The sequence below is a fragment of the Psammomys obesus genome, unplaced genomic scaffold (assembly GCF_907164565.1).
Source record: "Psammomys obesus unplaced genomic scaffold, mPsaObe1.curated_primary_1811, whole genome shotgun sequence".
Taxonomy (NCBI): domain Eukaryota; kingdom Metazoa; phylum Chordata; class Mammalia; order Rodentia; family Muridae; genus Psammomys; species Psammomys obesus.
Window position 1 is genome coordinate 9,669,370 of NW_026589732.1, and position 17,790 is coordinate 9,687,159.

The window sequence follows — 17,790 nt, forward strand, 5'->3', positions numbered from 1 at the left end:
ACTCAGGTCATCACATTTGCTCACAGGCACTTTACCAACCGATCCTTCTTCGCACCTCATAGGCAGCTATTTTTTTTAAATGATTTATTCATTTTATGTATAGAATGCCTGCGTTTATGTATCTGTACCCTTGGGAGTCAGCAGATGTTGACTCCTGGAACTGGAGTTACGGATGGTTGTGAGCCGCCCTGTGGATGCCAGGAATTGAACTGCCTCAGAGGCAGCTATTTTAATGTTGAGTTTCTTAACCTTGAAGTCTAGATTCTTATGAAAATCAGGTGACTATAAGTATATATTTTAAGAGAAGACTCTGTAGCTTTCATCAAAAGATAGAGACATTAAAACTGTTGTGTATAAGGAGAATTGAGCTTGACTCTAATTTAAGTACTAATTATACTAGAGCACTTGCTTATCTCCATTGCCTTCTGGTGGGGCCCCTTCCTACTGACAAGTCTTCCTGGATTGCTCATATGGAACCTATGGAACCACCAAAGGCCTCAGCCTTCTTCCTGCAGGAGCTTTCCCCTGTCTTTTTTTTTTTTTTTGAGATTATATTATCACACCGTTTCCATTTTTCCCTTTGTCCCCCCAAACCTTCCTATATATACCTCCCTGCCTTCCTTCAAATTCCTGACCTCTTTTTTATTATTATTGCATGCACATGTATATATACATATATTTCTAAATATAACTGACTTCGTGCACATGTTACTTGTAGGTATGTTTTCAGAGCTGATCGTTTGGCACTGGACAATTGGTGTGCCCCTTCCTAGGGAAGGCCATCTCTCCTGCTCCCCGCTTTTCACAGTTGCCTGTAGGTCCTTGTGTAGGATTGAGGCTGCCTGGCTTTTGTGAGGGTGCCTTCTCCTTCCCTTTCCTGCTTCTGTTTCAGAGCAGGGAATGAAATTCAGGGACACTTGCTCCTTAGAGAGTTCATTTGCAGCTTGATTGAAAAGGATGTGTGAGCTGACCTAAGACTGTCGCACTAAAAAAATATTGAATTGGAATTCCAGTCAATACTTTGCAAATTAGCTTTCAGAATGCCTCTAGTTCTCTAGTTAGGAATCTGTCTGTTTGAACTAGAAACATTTGCATTTTCTAGGAATACAATGAAAAACGGTGGTGGTTTAGGAATTGCTCAGGTCTGTCTAGAAAAAAAATGAGTATTTTCTTCTTGAATTGTATTTAACTTAGACAAATTTACCTCTTAAGAGGAATTCATTTGATGGGCTTCTTTCCCAAAAGAGAACATACAGAAAACATGTTCTAATATGTTTGTTTGTTTCTTTAGTATCTGGACACACAACGAGCTAACACAAATGGAAGAGCATGTCCATTTATTTGTTGATTTCAGGAATCCTTCATAAGAACATACAAGGTTTAGGCATTATCTCAAATGATAGGAAATGAGACTGGCCTGATCTTTTGCTGGGCTCACAGTGTGCTACAGACACAGGCTTCCTAAGAGTAACAGTTCAGGACTGGGCATGTAGCTCAGATGGTAGGTGGCCTCCCGGTATGCATAGCGCCTTGAGTTTGATCCCTGGCATCACATAAACCAGATGTGGTGGCTCACACTTGTAATTCTAATACTCAAAAAGTAGAAGCAGGAGGATCAGGAGTCCAAAGTCATCGTTGGCTATAGAAGGAGTTAAAGACCAATCTGGACTACATCAGACTCTATCTCAAAAAAGGAATAGAAAAGAATAACAATTCAGTGTGCTAAATACTTCAGTGGAGTACCGCACAAACTATTTATGTTAGTCCCATGCCTGCCAGGGGGAGACGCAGAGCTAGAGCCATGTTGGCTGCACAGGCGGGGGTGGACTCACAGAGACGTGGCAGATCTTTGAGCTTCATCTTACAGGCTTAGGAGACCTTGTCTAGCAAAAGAAGGATCTGGGTAAAACGGTGTGTTTGCATCTTTCCAGTTTTAACTAAAACTGACACCCTATTCTCTTACTTTGTATTTTGGTTTCAGAGCTCCAAACGAGAATGGAAACCATTGGAGGACCGTAGCTGCACAGATATACCATGGCTGCTGCTCTTTGTCCTCTTCTGCATTGGGATGGTAAGGACACTCAAGATAACCACACCTCAGCTCTGGATGCAAGGGAATGAAGGGAAACTTTGAATGTATCTATGTGGGTGGATCGTCTCTCTTCCCTGATGTTTATAATCTAGATAAGTGGAGGGCCTAAGGTACCATCAAGGGATTTATTTTCCCCTTTAATACAAATCAGTAGAACTTGCTATTCCTTTGCTATTTTGTCTATTTTTGTTTGTTTGTTTGTTTTGAGACAGGGTTTCTCTGTGTAAAAGCTCTAGCTGTCCTGGAACTTTCTCTGTAGACCAAGCTTGCCTAGAGCTCACAAAGACCCACCTGCTTCTGCCTCCTGAGGGTTGGGTTTAAAGGCCTGCTTTCTTTTGTTATGATTTTTCTATTTTCTTTTTCTTTCTTCCTCCTTTTTCCTTTTTGTTGTTGTTTCATGAAAACAGATAAAAATTAAGGAACCCGTGGGCATCTTAGCCCCTTTACTCAGTTATTTGACAGAGTCAGATCATTGATGCACGTTTGTTTGAAATCTAATCTCGAGGAGTTAGTTGAAACTCCTGAGTCCCAACCCCTCCTGTCACACAAGCCTCATGGTTATTTGTGGGCCAGCCACTTATTTTCTCAGAGAGTTGGCATTCCTTTAGAAAAGTGAATGTTGAGCTGTCTGATATCCACCACCCTTTGAATTCTCACAGTTTTGAAAGTTCTTCCTGCAGGGGAAGACACTGCCTAGTGCTTTTTCCCTCACATCAGTCCTAGGCCCTAGTCCGCCATCAAGCGTGATGAGTCTGATGGAAATCAAGACTTCCGGTAATTTCATACTCTGTAGAGAGGACGAGCAGCAGAGTCTTGGTTCAAGGTGTGTTGGGTATGTGGCATACCTGTTCTGCCCTGCCAGCGTTGGGCATTCATGGCTTTGGTTGCTGCCAGAGTGCTAGGCTCCAAGATAATAGGCATAGAGCTGCTTTAGCACTGTCTGGTGCTCAGAGCTTCAAAGGGTTTATCCTCATCTGGCCTAGCACCCTCAGTTTATAGATTGAAGCATCAAACCTAATAGGGAAGAGGACCGCCCTTAGCCCTTAGGCCGCACTCCTAGTGGATGGAAGAGCCTTTTGCCCAGCTCTGTGCCTGGTCAGTGCTTCCTATAAACCTTTCCCTCTCCATCCAGGAAGCTGCCCAGCGGCATGACTCTCCGTCCCTTAGTCTCTGAACGCAGCAGCCCTGGTCTTGCAAGCTGTATTTTCAGCCCCATCCTCCTGCCCTTTCTATACCGGTTTGCTTTGGAAGTGCTGCGTTTTGTCTGTCTGCAATGAAAGGCGTCAGGATTCCTTGTTTCTCTGCATACCGCTGGTGTCACCTGTGACTCACATCATCTAAGCTAGTAGCCACAGCTGAAGTCAAGATTCTAGCCCCAGCAGAGGAAAAAGAAACAATACATTTGAATGAGATCTGATAAGCGTAGGAAAATAAGGAGTATTTGCTTAAAGATAAAAGGACACTTCCCAGAAATTTAGGACTCGTAGAAAAGGTCAAAGATGCAAACACAGGCCTTATGAGGTAATGTTCAGGAGTTTGCTTAGTTTAGTGGAATGACGTCACACAGCATGTGTGAATATTCATGAAAGACTCCGCCTAATAAAACCAACCCACAGCCACCGTAACCCCAGAGCAAATAGCAACTGACCTTCACAATTATGTTTGTAAAAACATGGGCCTTGCCACCCAAGGTGCTTTTGATTTTCTGTGCTCAAATAGCCCAGGAAAGTGCAATCATTAATGTTAATAGACTGATTTGGGAGTTACTTGAGCGTAAGGAGCTGTTTACTGAAATGCTTTAATGCAATGGTAATTAATATAATGTCGATTTTATCACGATGGTAATTAAGACCCACTGTGTGTGCTTTTAAATACAGGCACAGCGTTATTTGTTTTGGAGTGAATCTTTAAATAGGTTGCTTTCCCATGGAATTGAGCTGATGTCAAATCTTGCCACGAGGAGGTGGAAGTAATCTAACGGTTGCGTTTCCATTTTACAAGCACAGCTGAGAGTCACTGTTTGGCTTCTGGTGTTTGAGTTGGTTTTGTCTCATATGATTTTTCCTTCATGCCCTTTGAATTTCATTCTGTAGTAAACCATATCCCAAATGCTCAGGGTTCAAAGTTTTTCACATTTCAAAATTGTAAAAACATTGGGGTAGCAATTGAGATGGCTCAGCAGGCGAAGGAACCCTCTCCCAAGCCCGGTGAGTGAGTTTGGTCTGCAGGATTCACATGGTGAAAGGATAGAACTGGTTCTTTGAAGTTGTCCTGTGGCCTCCATGTACGTGTAAGCATGCATGTATGCATGCATATGGACACAAAGAAATATAAAATTTAAAAATTGAAATATTTTGCACACACACACACACACACACACACACACAAAATATGATGAAGTATCTTGGGGGATGGAACCCAAGTCCAAATGTAGGATTCCTTCATGTTTCAGATATACCTGATACTCATACCCTGCAGGTGGTTTTATATGGTTTTGGCTGCAGTTCTTCACAGGAGGTCACATGTGGGATTTTCCCATGAGGCCCATGCTGGTGTTCAGAAAGCTCCAGGTCTTCAGGCATTTTAACCTTCGGGTTTTTAGATAAGCAGTGTGCAATCTGGATTCATTTTTATTCTTTTAAAAAAATCTTTTAGCAGTGTTGTTTTCCACTAGCTTTAAAAGAATTCTTCATTTATTTTTTTTTAATCGTATGAGTGTTTTGCTTGCATGTGTGTTTGTGTACCACACGTGTGCCTGATGCCTGCAGAAGTCAGAAGAGGGTGTTAGATCTCCTGGAGCTGGAGTTGTGGATGGTGGGAACTGCCATATAGGTGCTGGGAGTTGAACTTGGGTCCTCTGCAAGAGCAACAAATGCTTTTAACCACCAGGGCCATCTCCAGCTCCATTTGGAATTTTAGTGCAAACACCCCACAAGCCTCTATTGAGCGTTATTAATCTGTGTATCTCTCTGAATTATACAGTGAGATAGAGTGTACACCAGTGTGTCAACAAGATATAGTGATATTCAGTGTTAGCTTATCTAGTAAGTGGCAAAGATAGGAGCTTTCCCTGTTCTTTTCAGCAGCTCACCCTGCTTTCTCCTTTTATAGGCCATTTCCCAGTCATCTTGTAGCCTGGTGTTCAAACCTTTATTACCTTGATACCTAGGCTCTTCTTAGATAGTTTAAGACCATGTACTTTTTCACCCCCTTCATTATTAAATCTTTTATTTGCATGTGCCCATCTCCTTGTCTTAATTTACTCATTTTTAATTTATTACAAGGTTTTATCTGCCTGAATTGTCAAGAACTTACTTTGTTTTGTTTTCGAGATGGGGTTTCTCTGTGTAGCCTTGGCTGTCCTGGACTCATTTTGTAGACCAGGCTGGCCTTGAACTCACAGAAGTTGGCCTGCCTCTGCCTCCCCAAGTGCTGGGTTTACAGGCATGTGCCACTGCACCCGGCACTTAAGGTAATTTTTAAAGTACATTGTTAACAGTCTTCTTGAGCTGTCAACATTTATGACTGAACTTAATTTTTTGGGGTAGTGGTGCAAAATTTTGTTGGCAAGCTGGGCTTTAATTCATACTCTACCAGCCCTAGCTTCCTGTGTGCTGGGTTTACAGGCATGTGCTGCTGTGCCTGGTCCCTGTTGACCGGGAACTTGGAATCCTTCTGCTTCTGCTAGGATCACAGATATGTCACTGTCATCTCTGGAAGTAATGTTGCACTTCCAATTCCTGTTTTCAGCTTTCTATATTGGAAACATTCTATTTTCCGTCAAGTAGTTCTCAACTCTACTCGCACATGACAGTCATCTGGGATGATTTGTGTTGAGAAATCTCACCCCTCAGTTCCCCATTAGTGGTTATGCCATAATCTCTGGGTGCTGGTGATCAGTCAAGGGGGAGACCCTGGCAGTACTCCGATGAGTCACAGAAATGATTTAGGAAGATGTGACGTGACTGGGCTCTAGAAGGATAACTCTATTAAAGGTGGCTTGGAAGGCAGAAGAGATTCTAGGTAGGACACTTTGGAGACTAAGGCAGCAACTCAAGCTAAGAAACTCACCTAAGGCAAGAAACTAAGGAGAAAAGAAAAGAGATGAAAGAAGGAGGCTCAGTAACATTAACCAGTTTTTACTGTGGTAAGTAGGTTCGCAAGATTTAGCAGTGACAACCACGTGGTGCGATGGGGAAAGTAGTTAGCATGATTCTGTGGTTTTTGCTCTAGCAATTCTTGGAATTTTTCAGCTTAAATCCTAACCCATTTCTCCTAGATTCCCAACCATAGTTTCTGTACCTACCAGAAATAGTCACCTATTTTATGCCCTACAAACCATTCCCTGATAAAAATGATTTGGACCAGCTAACAGGCTTGGTAATCAGGACCTTCATACTTTATTCTCTTGGGGAGATATGTGTGAGAGGAGGGGGCTGGGGACTGGAGGTCTGTTTACCACAAAAAGGCAGGAACAGGAGCAGCTTGACTGGCTCTGTCAGGAGTGTCCACCATGGAAATGAGCCATTTCTTTCTCACTTAGAAGAGTACACTATAATGATCATCTTTCACACTACACAGATTAAGGGAATCGCCACAGCTATGTACATTTTCTAAGATTTTATAGTGGCAGCGTTGTCCCCAGGAGAATGAAGTTCTCAAGAGATAGACTCACTTTGCTCCCTGGAATCAGGAACAATAGAAGACGTTTTTGTTTAGGACATAGAGCTTTGGGACAGTTACCTTATTTTCCAATTGGTGTCTGAGACCAACTGAACAACTTAGTGATACTTCTTCCTTCAGCATAGCCTTAAGCAGCTGGGTGAGGGGAAAGGCATGTAAGAAAGAACAGAGTCCTCTTATTCCCAGTCTCCAATGCAGGCCACAGACAGCATTCTTGGTGGAGAAGGCTCGTGTAGGAAAGCATGCCATATGGCTGGGGAACTGTGGAAAGAGAGCGTGGCTTTTGGTCATGTAGAATTTCGAAAGAGTACACTATTGGGAAAGCAAAGTTGGACTTTTGGAGATAGATCTTGGGTCTGAGCTGGATTTAGGACATAGTGTCCCTTTAGGGGCCTGGTTAATTCTATAGTGTTAGTGTAGTTCCCGGGGCAGGATGTCTGCACCTCATTAACTGTGGGCGAACATGCAGCACAAGCTGAGAGATTCAGAGCACCAGTCTGGTACCTGCCTGATGGGCCGTTCTTTGCCAGGATCATAGACTCAGTGAGTGTTTTCAGAAAATCACCAGAAGGTTTTTGGCCCAGGTAACTACCCAGTTTTTGTTAGGTCCATTTTCTTTTTTGTTCTTTTTAAAAATAGTAGTAAAAAGACAAAAAGCATGTAATGTACTGTTTTACTTTTCCTTTGCTTTTTGAGACAGGATCTGCTATGTAGTCTAGGTTGACCTTATACTGCATAATCCTCCTGCCTCAACTTCCTGAGTGCTGTGACTATAGGCCTGGGCTACCATGCCCAATACCACTTTAGCAATTTTAAAGTACTTAGTTCAGTTAAATACAATTTCTAAAATCTACTTTTTTTCTCCTGTCACTGTAGTAAACCAAATGAATTATATATTCTCCCTGCAGTCAGACCCTTAAGTTGTTGTCGTTTTTCCTCTCTATTTGGGATATGAAAGAGCTTGAACATAACTATAGTTCAGTCTTTTACACTAGTAAGGACACAGGCAGAGAATGGTTTCTAAGGTAAATCACTGCGAAAGCCAGGATCAGTTCTCTGAGTTCCTTGTCTGGTTTTGTTGCTGCTTGTTTTTCTTTTCCTCCTTTCTCTGTCTCTAATGGTCTGTGAAACTGAGTCTTAGATTTGGATGATTTTTTTCTTTCTGCGTCCTCTTTTTTTTTTTTCTTAAAGAATATTCTCGTTTCTTTATTGTAAGTTTTGCCTTTGCATATACTAAAAAAAAAAAAAAGAAAATGCTTATTGCATAGAAGTTTCTGAGACTTGTCAAACATTTTTTCTTCTTCTTAGAACAATACAATCTATTAAACTTTAAAGGAATCTGCAAATCAGTGTACTGACAAAAGCTTTGCCTGCGTGAGTACACCTTTGTGCCAGGCCTTCTAATCTGACTTTATCTGCTAGATCTGGATCTCCGTCCCAGTTTCAGATTCTCAGAAGAGGAGGAACAGAAACCAAGTATTATCCCACTGCTTTAAAAATGTGTTGTTAGGGAGACTGACCCAGCTCCGATTGCCACATGCGAGTACGGTGTTTAAGAAAGAGCTAGGCGGGCTGTGCTGCCACGAACTGCTGACACACAGCTATACTGTTACTTGTTTCCTCCACTTAGTATTTTTGCAACATTTTTGGCATATTCACATCCTCCTCCTACTCACCTCAGGTTTTTGTTGAACCCCCACCCCCACACCTAGTGAAGACCATCTGTTCTGCTTGGTTGCTTAGTTAAAGTGTAGGTGTGAAAATCAAACACACACACACACACACACACACACAAAAGTGTGTCCTGATGCACAAGTCTAAGCAAAAATTCTTATTTTAGTAACATTATTCCTTATGACAGGGGCGCAGTGGAGCTTCTTATTTGCAAGTCCTCTCATTTTGGTGATATATTATTAGTAGCTGGGTCTTGTCTGTTCACCCTGTCCCTAAGCTCTGTGCCTTTATCTGCTTTTAGTCACCCAGGTTTTTGTTTTGTTTTGTTTTTGTATTTCTGTGTAGTTCTGGTTGTCCTGGATTCTTGTAGACCAGGCTGGCCTCGAACTCAGAGAGATCTATCTGCCTGCCTCTGCCTCCGGAGTACTGGGATTAAAGGTATGCACCACTGCACCTGGCTCTGCTTTTAGTCACCTAGTTTTGTCAGTGGTCTGTCTGTACCTCTTTACCTCACAGTAGCAGTCCCCAAAATGCTTCAATGGCTTAGTCATTTTAATATTTTTGTCATGGTGCCCTTCCTTAGTGATAGTGATAGTGACTGTGGTTTGCTCCACAATGACAAAGGCTTTCTTCTCCTCCTAAACATTCCCTTCTGTGATGTGCTTTCCTTCTGCTGGGTGCCTTTTTCTTCCTCTGTCTGGAAAGCCATTAAAATATTGAATGTATTCTGAAAAGTTTCTCCTACCCTGTTTTAATTTCATGTAGTGTATTTTTTTTTTCTCCTCTAAATTTATATCATCACCTGCATTTGTATTTCAGTGGTTTTCTTCTTAAAGAGATTGGAATTTTAATTAGATTTGGCCTTGTTCTACATCATCAGTGCTTGTACCAAGTGGGAAGTCCCTAGGATGATTGTTGTGTTTTCTTTCTCCTTATTATCTGCTACCCACCCCATCCCCCCACTCCACCCTTGCAGCTTCTCATACTCTCTGATCTAGTGCTTCTGGGAACTTCTGAGAACTTTAAATGACCTGTGTAAAAAATACAACAAGGTCCCATTTTAGCATACATATGTAACACTCATAATTTATCCCTTGCTATGTATGACCCAGAGGGATGTGAGGTGACTTCCAATAAAAAGGGAGAAACCCATCGTGTGGGACAGTACTGTTCTAAGACAATCAGGAAGAGAAGTTTTAAACCACTTAAAGGAATCTATAACAATGTTCCTATCAAATGTAAGGGAAAAAAGCACCCATGAATAACAAAAGAAGAACATACCTTTTAATAAACCATTTTACTGCTCCGGAATTCTAAAGTTTAATTGTGATCCAAAAGTATTTTGTGTAATAACAAAATTACTGGCATTATTACTCATTTTTGCTCCCCTCACCCACATCATTTTTTTTTTTTTTTTTTTTTTTTTTTGACATGAGGAACAGAGCAAGTTTTGTCACTTCCTGGTACAGATGCTAGTCTTTGCAGGCTGACTTTACCAGTATTGATCCCCCGCCAGGTAGCAGACACTTAGCCAGGGATTGGATCTGTGTTATCTCTTCTAGTTCTCATCATTATTCTGTGGGATAGACATGCTCAGCATTAGAAATGGAGAGAGCAGAGTGTAAGTTGGTAATTGGATCAAAGGCACCCAGGTAGTAAATGGTAGGGAGAGTCCAGACAATGAGCTCATTTAGAAGCAGCAGCCAGCGCCCCACCGTCCCCCTCAAAGGCATGTGGAACCTGAAGGCTTGCCCGCTGGCTTGTTCCAGATCCACCACCACCCAGGCACATTACTGGCTCGTAGGTTGGAGACCAGAGCTTTTAACACAGGGATCTTTGGGAGACGTTCTGGCTCCTAATGATAGAACAGTCTCCACTGTGGCCTGTGTGTCTACCTTTCCTTCTGTTTGCTCGGTACACGGTTTCCTAGTTTGGAGCTGAAGCATATGCTTAAGAGGGTGTGCTCGTTTCAATATGTGTATGTGTATACAAGAGTAATTTTTTTCATACCTTAGTATTGGGCTGAAGTCCATGGATAGGACTTGGCATTCTTCAGTGTTGGGAGGAGGGGAGAGGGGGGGCTGCAACAGGGGAGCAGCCAGCCAGGCCTAGCACTGGTGCCGGCCGCTCAGCTGCTGCTTTGAGGAAATGAGGCGCTAGCGTTCACTCCACATGTGTTGTCTCTCGTATGTCCTGCAACAGCCTTTGGGTTAACTGGTTTCTGGTCCCAGTTTAATAGATGGATAAGCTGAGGCATGGAGGATTGACCAAAGTCATACTCAGAAAATGAAGTCACCAGTGTCCCATTGATACCGCAAGAGTGTGCAGCTTCAAAGTCCACAGTCTTTCATCCATGCTCCAGTTTCTAATGACAGTAATGAGCTGTTTAATAAGCTCGTACAAGGCCATTTAATTCCTACCCCAGCTTGAGGTGCTACATACTCTTTATGTCCATTTGTCAGGTAAGCCAATTGAGGTAGAAGGTTGGTCAGCGTCTGAGACTAGGAAATTGGGCATGGTTTCTGTTCTCAGTCCACTTTCTCACTAAGAAAGTGTGGTTTTAGAAGTTTCTGCTGAATAGAGCTATGCTATCATCTCTTTTTATCTTCACAGTGAAAGTCAGAAGAACTGTTTAGAAAAAAGGGCTGTTAGATTATTTTTAGGCTTTTTAGGTGAGTACGAGTGAAGGAGAAAATGCTTTTCTCTGAGGAATTGCATGAGATGGGAGCATACACCCCTGCAGCCTGAGATCCAGCAGCACTATTTAGATAAGAATCGCCTCTGCCTCCTTAACCTGACTAAAGATAGCAGAAATGGGTCCTCCTGATGACCACGTCCCATTACCTCTCCCCTGTCCCTAGTACAGCCATTATCAGCCATCTCTAGTCTTATTTGCTGTCCTTATACCCACTGGGCTGTGGTAGAGTGCTGGCTGCCCTTGCTTTGTTGTGATCAGCCTCTGCCTGACTCGGCAAGCACCATGTGGTCCAGAGTGTCTACAGTTTGCCTTTGAGACCAGGGTGAAGTAAGTGATCTTTATAGTACGTGAGGCCAGTGCCTCACTTATCCTCCCTCTTCAGTATTAAGAGCGAACATCATGATGTAAGTCTTGGCTCTTACACAGCTTTGCCACAGGAAGGACATCAGTGTTGTGTGCTCTGAAGTGATAATGATTCAAACCTCACATACTGTTGTCTGGATTTTAACCCCCATTTATCCTTTGTTGTTCATTTAATAGAACCCCTTTATGACCAAGTAAAACTAACAAATGATGACAACTGGCTTTATTCTACACTCTGATGTTTACTAGTTGTGTTCCTGGGTAACTTACTTAGCCATTCCAGACCTTAGTTTCCTCCTTCGGAGAATTAGAGAATGAATGATAAAGTCCCTGCATGCAGCCTGGCTCAGAGCAGGTGCTCAGTAGCGCACTGCCACAAATGCAAAGGCGATTGTAACCCAAGGAAGGTTGTATTTGTTTTCTTTCAGTAGCAAATGGTATTTCCCTGTGGACTTCTTCATGCTGTTCCTATACAGACCAGGAAAAACAGTGTAATAGTGTTTGCTATAAGAAAATATAGCTCTTTGTTCTCTTCAGCAGACAAAAGAAGCTCATTATCATACCAAGTAGTGACTGTTGCTATTGAAATGGTTTATTTGTGTGTGTTTTTTCTGTTTCTTTCCTAGGGATTTATTTGTGGCTTTTCAGTAGCAACAGGTGCAGCAGCAAGACTAGTGTCAGGATACGACAGCTATGGAAATATCTGTGGGCAGAGAAATGCAAAGCTGGAAGAAATACCAAACAGTGGCCTGGACCACACCCACCGGAAGTGAGTAGACCCTTGCATGATGAAACTTGGAGGGAAGAACAGGAAGGCATGGTTTTCTCTGTACCTTAAAGATAATAATACCTATGGGATATTTTCATATACTTTCTGTACGAGTATTTTTTTAAATGGGGTAGTTAGTCACTGCTGCTTTCATTTAACAAATACATTCTCCGGGAAACAAAATTAACTGCCTTGTTAAATAGGCTACCTTGAAGTTTTACTGGATCAAGAAAGTCTTGATTTGAAAGGGTCACTCCTGTGCTGTCTTCCCATTAGCCTTTGGGTTGTGTTCTACTCCTTAACCCAAAAAACAATGTTCTTCATATTAAGATTATACTTAGTAGGAGACAGATGGATGATAATGATATCAAAGCCTTAAAGTTATATAGTAATATTTTGTGTTGCATCATTTACAAATATTTAAGCCTTTACAGTTCCATGAACGCTACATCTTTTTTGACAGTCTGTGAAAATGGTTTTGGGTTCTCAGTGTTATCATGAGGATGTTGTGAAACTCCTGACTTTAATTGTCCTTTTTCTTGAAGAGCTATTTCTAATATCAATGGGGAAAATATATTTCATATAGTAAACACATTGTATGTATGATTGCTGTGTAATTTTTTTAGGCTGTGAGTGTATATTCCCTCAAACTTCATTATGTTATTTCAAGTCCAACCAGGACTTCAGAATTAATAAGTCTAATCGCAGGCTAACAAGGCTAATTAATCTAGTATACTTTCTAGGAAAAGTCAGAATAGATTGTAACAACTTATTATTTTGCAATTCTGGTTCAATATTGGCCCCTCTGTATAAGGTGTATTTGATGATTTCACAAACTTGAAGAACTTTGAATAGTTATCCTCTTTTAGAGACAGTCCTCCTTCTAATGAAGAGGAGATCACGCAGGTCAGATAAACAAAGTTTCAGGTAACAGCAATGAATATTTTCATAGCTTTCCTCAGTTGGCAAGCATATACCACCCTGCAAGGCAGGAGTAACAGAGGTTTAGCCGAGGTGACTGCCAAGGCCGAGTAGCTGGTTGGTGAGTAGCGGAAGATCCAGTATAGGCTGTCACCATCTTTTCTCCTGTGCGTCTGCATCCTGCATCCCTTGAGAGAGGCGGAGAATGAGTCTTAGCAGTTTAGAAACTTGCTTCATTTGTGCTTCTTTATAATTGCCTCATGAAGTTAATACATAATTTCGACCTTGGGTCAGCTTTTATATGAAAAATACCACTGTCTTTTTTGTCTACTTTTTATTTTGGAAATAATTTTGGACATGTAGAAGTTGAAAAGCTTCAATTTATCCTATTTCTAAGGTAGCACCTGTGTCATAAGATGTTAAAATCCCCAAGGCTGTTAAAGTGGACCAAATCTCTGCTACTCTCCACTCAGGACATAGGAAGGAGGGCGGTCTCTTGATTTAGTACACTGTACTCATGGCTTGCTTCCTGACTTAGTAGGACTGTCACGTGAATTTACCTGGTACTGCATGGTACTGCTGGTACTGCATGGAAGACATACAGGTACCAGCCTTCACATTTAACTCTGTGGTGTTTAATAGGCTTGGGAGGGGCCACCAGTTTCCAAATGTTCTATTTTATATATACATTAGCCTCTGGCAAATAGAAATTTGATATTATTCTGAGAGTCACTTTTCTCTGAATATTTAGCCTAGTCAAAAGCCATTCATGTTTAATTATAGGGAAAATGGTTTTCCAAGTAGTTTTTTCTTAATGCATTTACACATATTTAACATGTATTTTTGTGCTTTTTTGTTTTTTGGTTTTTTGACAGGGTTTTATTGTGTAGCCCTGGCTGGCCTGAAACTCTAAGTAGGCCAGTATGGCTTTGAACTCACAGAGATCTGCCTGCCTTATCCTCCCCAGTGCTGGGATTTGAAGGTGTGTGCCGCCATTCTTACTTCCGTGCTTTTGGCCCCCACTTCATCTCCTCTGCACTATTACCATTTCAGTGCAGTGCAGCCAGGCCTCTCTGTCTGTACCTGGTAATGAGCTGCATGATTGGTAGAATTTTGGATATCTGTGTTCAGGTAAGTCTTCGTATTTGAACTTGGTGACAAGAAGACAGCATTCTTTGTCTGCCTTAGCTTTTCTTCATCCTCTTCTTCCTACCACATGTCCTGGCTGCCCTTGTCTGTAGTCATCTCCTTGTCCTCGATGTCTTATCTGGGCTCCAGGCCCTTCCACGGTTAACGTGGCACTCTTACACCTGTGCGGTGTCTGACACCGGGATTGCCTGGTCCTTATTTGACCTCCACACACATTTGTTGAGTAATGCAGCAACAAATCCTCTAAAATCTTTTCATGAGTATTATTCCTTCTACCAGAGTTTTTTTTTTTTTTTCTTCCCATTTTATGTAGCTAAATTCTACTCATCCTTCGTCTCTGAGCAGAAAGGTCACTTCCCAGAGAAGCTGTCTCTGGCTTTACAAATTAAACTGTGAGGAGACTGACATGCTGCCGACAAAACGAAAGAGGCACCCATCCCAATTTTAAATACCCATTTCAAAGTATACTCTCCTTGCAGTCTTTAATATACATAATTGCACAATTTTTTTTAATAATTTGTCAAAGGGGTGTCTGTACTAAATGCTGTGAAAGCAATGAGGCCTGTCCTTTTCAGTGTTGAATCCTTAGAGCCAGCGCACTGTCAAGAATGAAGTAGGCAATCCATTCGAAGCTTGCTGAGTGAGTAAATAAATTCACTCTAAGGAGTGAATTACTGAGTTTGAGGAGCTGAATATTTTAAGATTATTAATGCGTATTGCTGAAGGATTTTCATAAAGACTGTTGCATTTACATTCCCACCAACAGTGGCTGAGATTGCTTTATTTTTTTGAGTATTATTAGTTTTTATTCTTTACTAATTTGATAAGCCACAGAATAGTGCTTTATAGTTTTAATTTGCATGCCGTTAGTTATTAATGTGCGTGCAGCCCCTCCCCCCACTGTTAGCCTCTCATGGTGACTGTTGTGCTTACTGTATCTATTCTTGGCCTTCTTATCTCTAATCAGTTTTGTCCTTTATGCTGTGATAGGATTAAGTTCTTGAAAATAGGGCTTTTATTTTGCCATTTTCCTCTTCAAGAGCCTTTGCTTTCCTGCTGTGGTCTGTAGTATCAAAGATGAGCCCACTCAGCCCGTGCCCTTGCAAGCTTTTTGAGATCTGGACCCATTTCACCTATGGAGGCCTCTCCCAGTATTCCTCAGTGTGGTGTTATGATGGTCTGTGGATTTGATCGATGCCACTTGTGTGCTGTTCCTTCTGCCTGTCGGCTTGTCTGAATCTTTGAAACCCTTACAGCAGGCCTCGCAGCTGACCTTTTTATGAAGTGTTTCAAAATAACCCTATTCCGCAGGAAGCTTCCCTTGACTGTGATTGCCTGAACTCTGCTGTCTCACACTCGTTGTTCTATTGCCTTCAATTTGCTCTCTAATTATATTGTGTTTCTCATCTGCCTATTAATTATTGGTTGCTAGGTAACAATATCATAAATTTAGTGGCTTAACGCAGGACACATTTGTCATGTCAGTGTCTGTTGGTTCAGAAGTTGAGATGTAGATTGCCATAGTAGCACTTTACTCCATCAGAGCCAACAAAAAGGCATCTAGAGAATCTTCTAGAACAATGGAAGTTATGAATTATAATTATGGAAGTAATATCATAGTAGAAAGTTTGCTCGCCATATAGAAATTTTCTATATGTGCTGTAATCGTGGACATGATGTATGTCATCTTTGCCATTTTCTGTGGGCACAAATGTCAAGTCCACTCAAACTCAATGAAAAAAGAACTCCATAAGGACATGAACAAGAGTCAGATAAGAGAGGCCTCCAAGACTGTGTCAGGTCCTCTACCGCACTCTTCTTCCCGGAAGCCACAAGTTTTTTTGTGGCTCTCAGATCTGAGTACTTCTGTTCCTTGATGAGGGCTTATTTAATTGTACTTATCATAGAAGGCGGGAAGTCAGGAGAGAAATGGAAGAGGGGTCAGATCTGCCTTATTTTAACCAAGTGTTTAAGATGCCAAAAGACTGTAAGAATTTTCTTATTAGTAAGGAAAAATCCTATTTATTGACCCTTCTAGTTGTAATGTTTTTCTTACTCCTCGTAATACTTTGCATCTGATAGTGTATTTCTTGGAGTAACAATGTCACACAAAGAACTGCTCCCCCCACTCCCCAGTGTTTCTGAGATCCAGGATAGACTCAACTTCATATGGAATTAAATTCATTTCTGAGTTGCTTGCTTGAGAAACTAAGACTTCCCTGCATAGAAGCAAAATCAGATATAAGCCTAAGTCTGGATCAACTCGGATAAGCTCATTTGTTAGAGAACCATGGAATTCTAGAGTAGGACATTATTTTTCTGACAAACACTCATGAACACACGGCAACTTACCTTGTAGCTGAGCCACGATGATGATATTACACATAGTGTAATTTAGAGCCAGAATTTTGATTATAGGGAGTCGGTAGTGAACTAATAGGCAACTCTAAAGATAAATCTCTTCTGCCATGTTCTAATTGGCCCATAATTTTGGATCTATAGCATATAAGCATCCTTAGAATGTACATGAAAGTTCCTGCTATCATTATTGTAAAGAGAAGGGTTTATTAGCCTTCCAGGCTGCTCTGTTGCTTAGGCCTCAGCTGATGGCCAAATGGACAATGTCGTCGCCATGTGTTGGTGGGATACGAGCTAGGAAGAGCAACATCTGAAGACAGAAGGGCTGGTGTCCCTGTGGGCAGAGCAGGGATGCAGCGGCTTATGTTCAGATGCCTGAACCTGTTCAGGGAAATGTGCTGAGACAAGGGGTCTTCCTTTGTCAGCCTCTGAGAGGAGGCTTGAGGTAGTGGGGAGGACTTGGTGTTTCCACAAGAAATAGTCTCATGTCTTGAGTGCCCAGAGAAGAGGGTATGGCAAGGGTGCAGCAGCTCTTAGTGTAGGGAAGGGAGGGCATGTTGTTAGTTGAAATATTCTTTCTTGAGAACTTTGCCCTCTTCTTGCACACCCTCTTGCTTAGTGTCGACTTTATTTCTAACTTTTAAGAAATTTCCCCAGTGTATCTTACTTACCAGCATTGATTTCTTTTATAGGTTCTGAAGATGTGTGTTCTCATAAATCTAATTTTCATCTTTCAGCCTTTTTTCTGAGAAAGCTATTTAAAGTTCCAGTTACATGACCCTAAACAGCCTCTCAGATTTGAGATAATCTGTGTTAACAGCATGCTTGGAGTTAAAAGTCTGAGGAGGAGGATGGCATCTGTGTGTGAATAGTCAAAAGTGGGAGTATCTTATTTGGTGCCTTCTTTCGAATTTTTTTTTGCATAATTTTTTAGGAAATGGAGCAAAAACAACCAGAATGCAGGGAATTTATCTTCTTAGTTGTGCTTATTTTCACTGTAAGCCAGCAGCTTGCTGTGCCTGTGCCAAAAGGGACCTTGAGGACATTGAGTCCCTTTATTATATGAGTAAAGGACCTGGCATC

General features: G+C 41.6%; 1 protein-coding gene across 3 annotated transcripts in view; it reads left to right on the forward strand.

Moving 5' to 3' along the window:
• Slc44a1 (solute carrier family 44 member 1) overlaps positions 1-17,790 on the forward strand; it is a 186,852-nt gene that overhangs the window by 38,875 nt on the left and 130,187 nt on the right. For all 3 annotated transcript variants that reach the window (XM_055605250.1, XM_055605249.1, XM_055605251.1), the window contains exons 2-3: positions 1,982-2,071; positions 12,137-12,279. In XM_055605250.1, the coding sequence (XP_055461225.1) occupies positions 1,982-2,071; positions 12,137-12,279 (233 nt within the window). The remainder of the gene's footprint in view (positions 1-1,981; positions 2,072-12,136; positions 12,280-17,790) is intronic.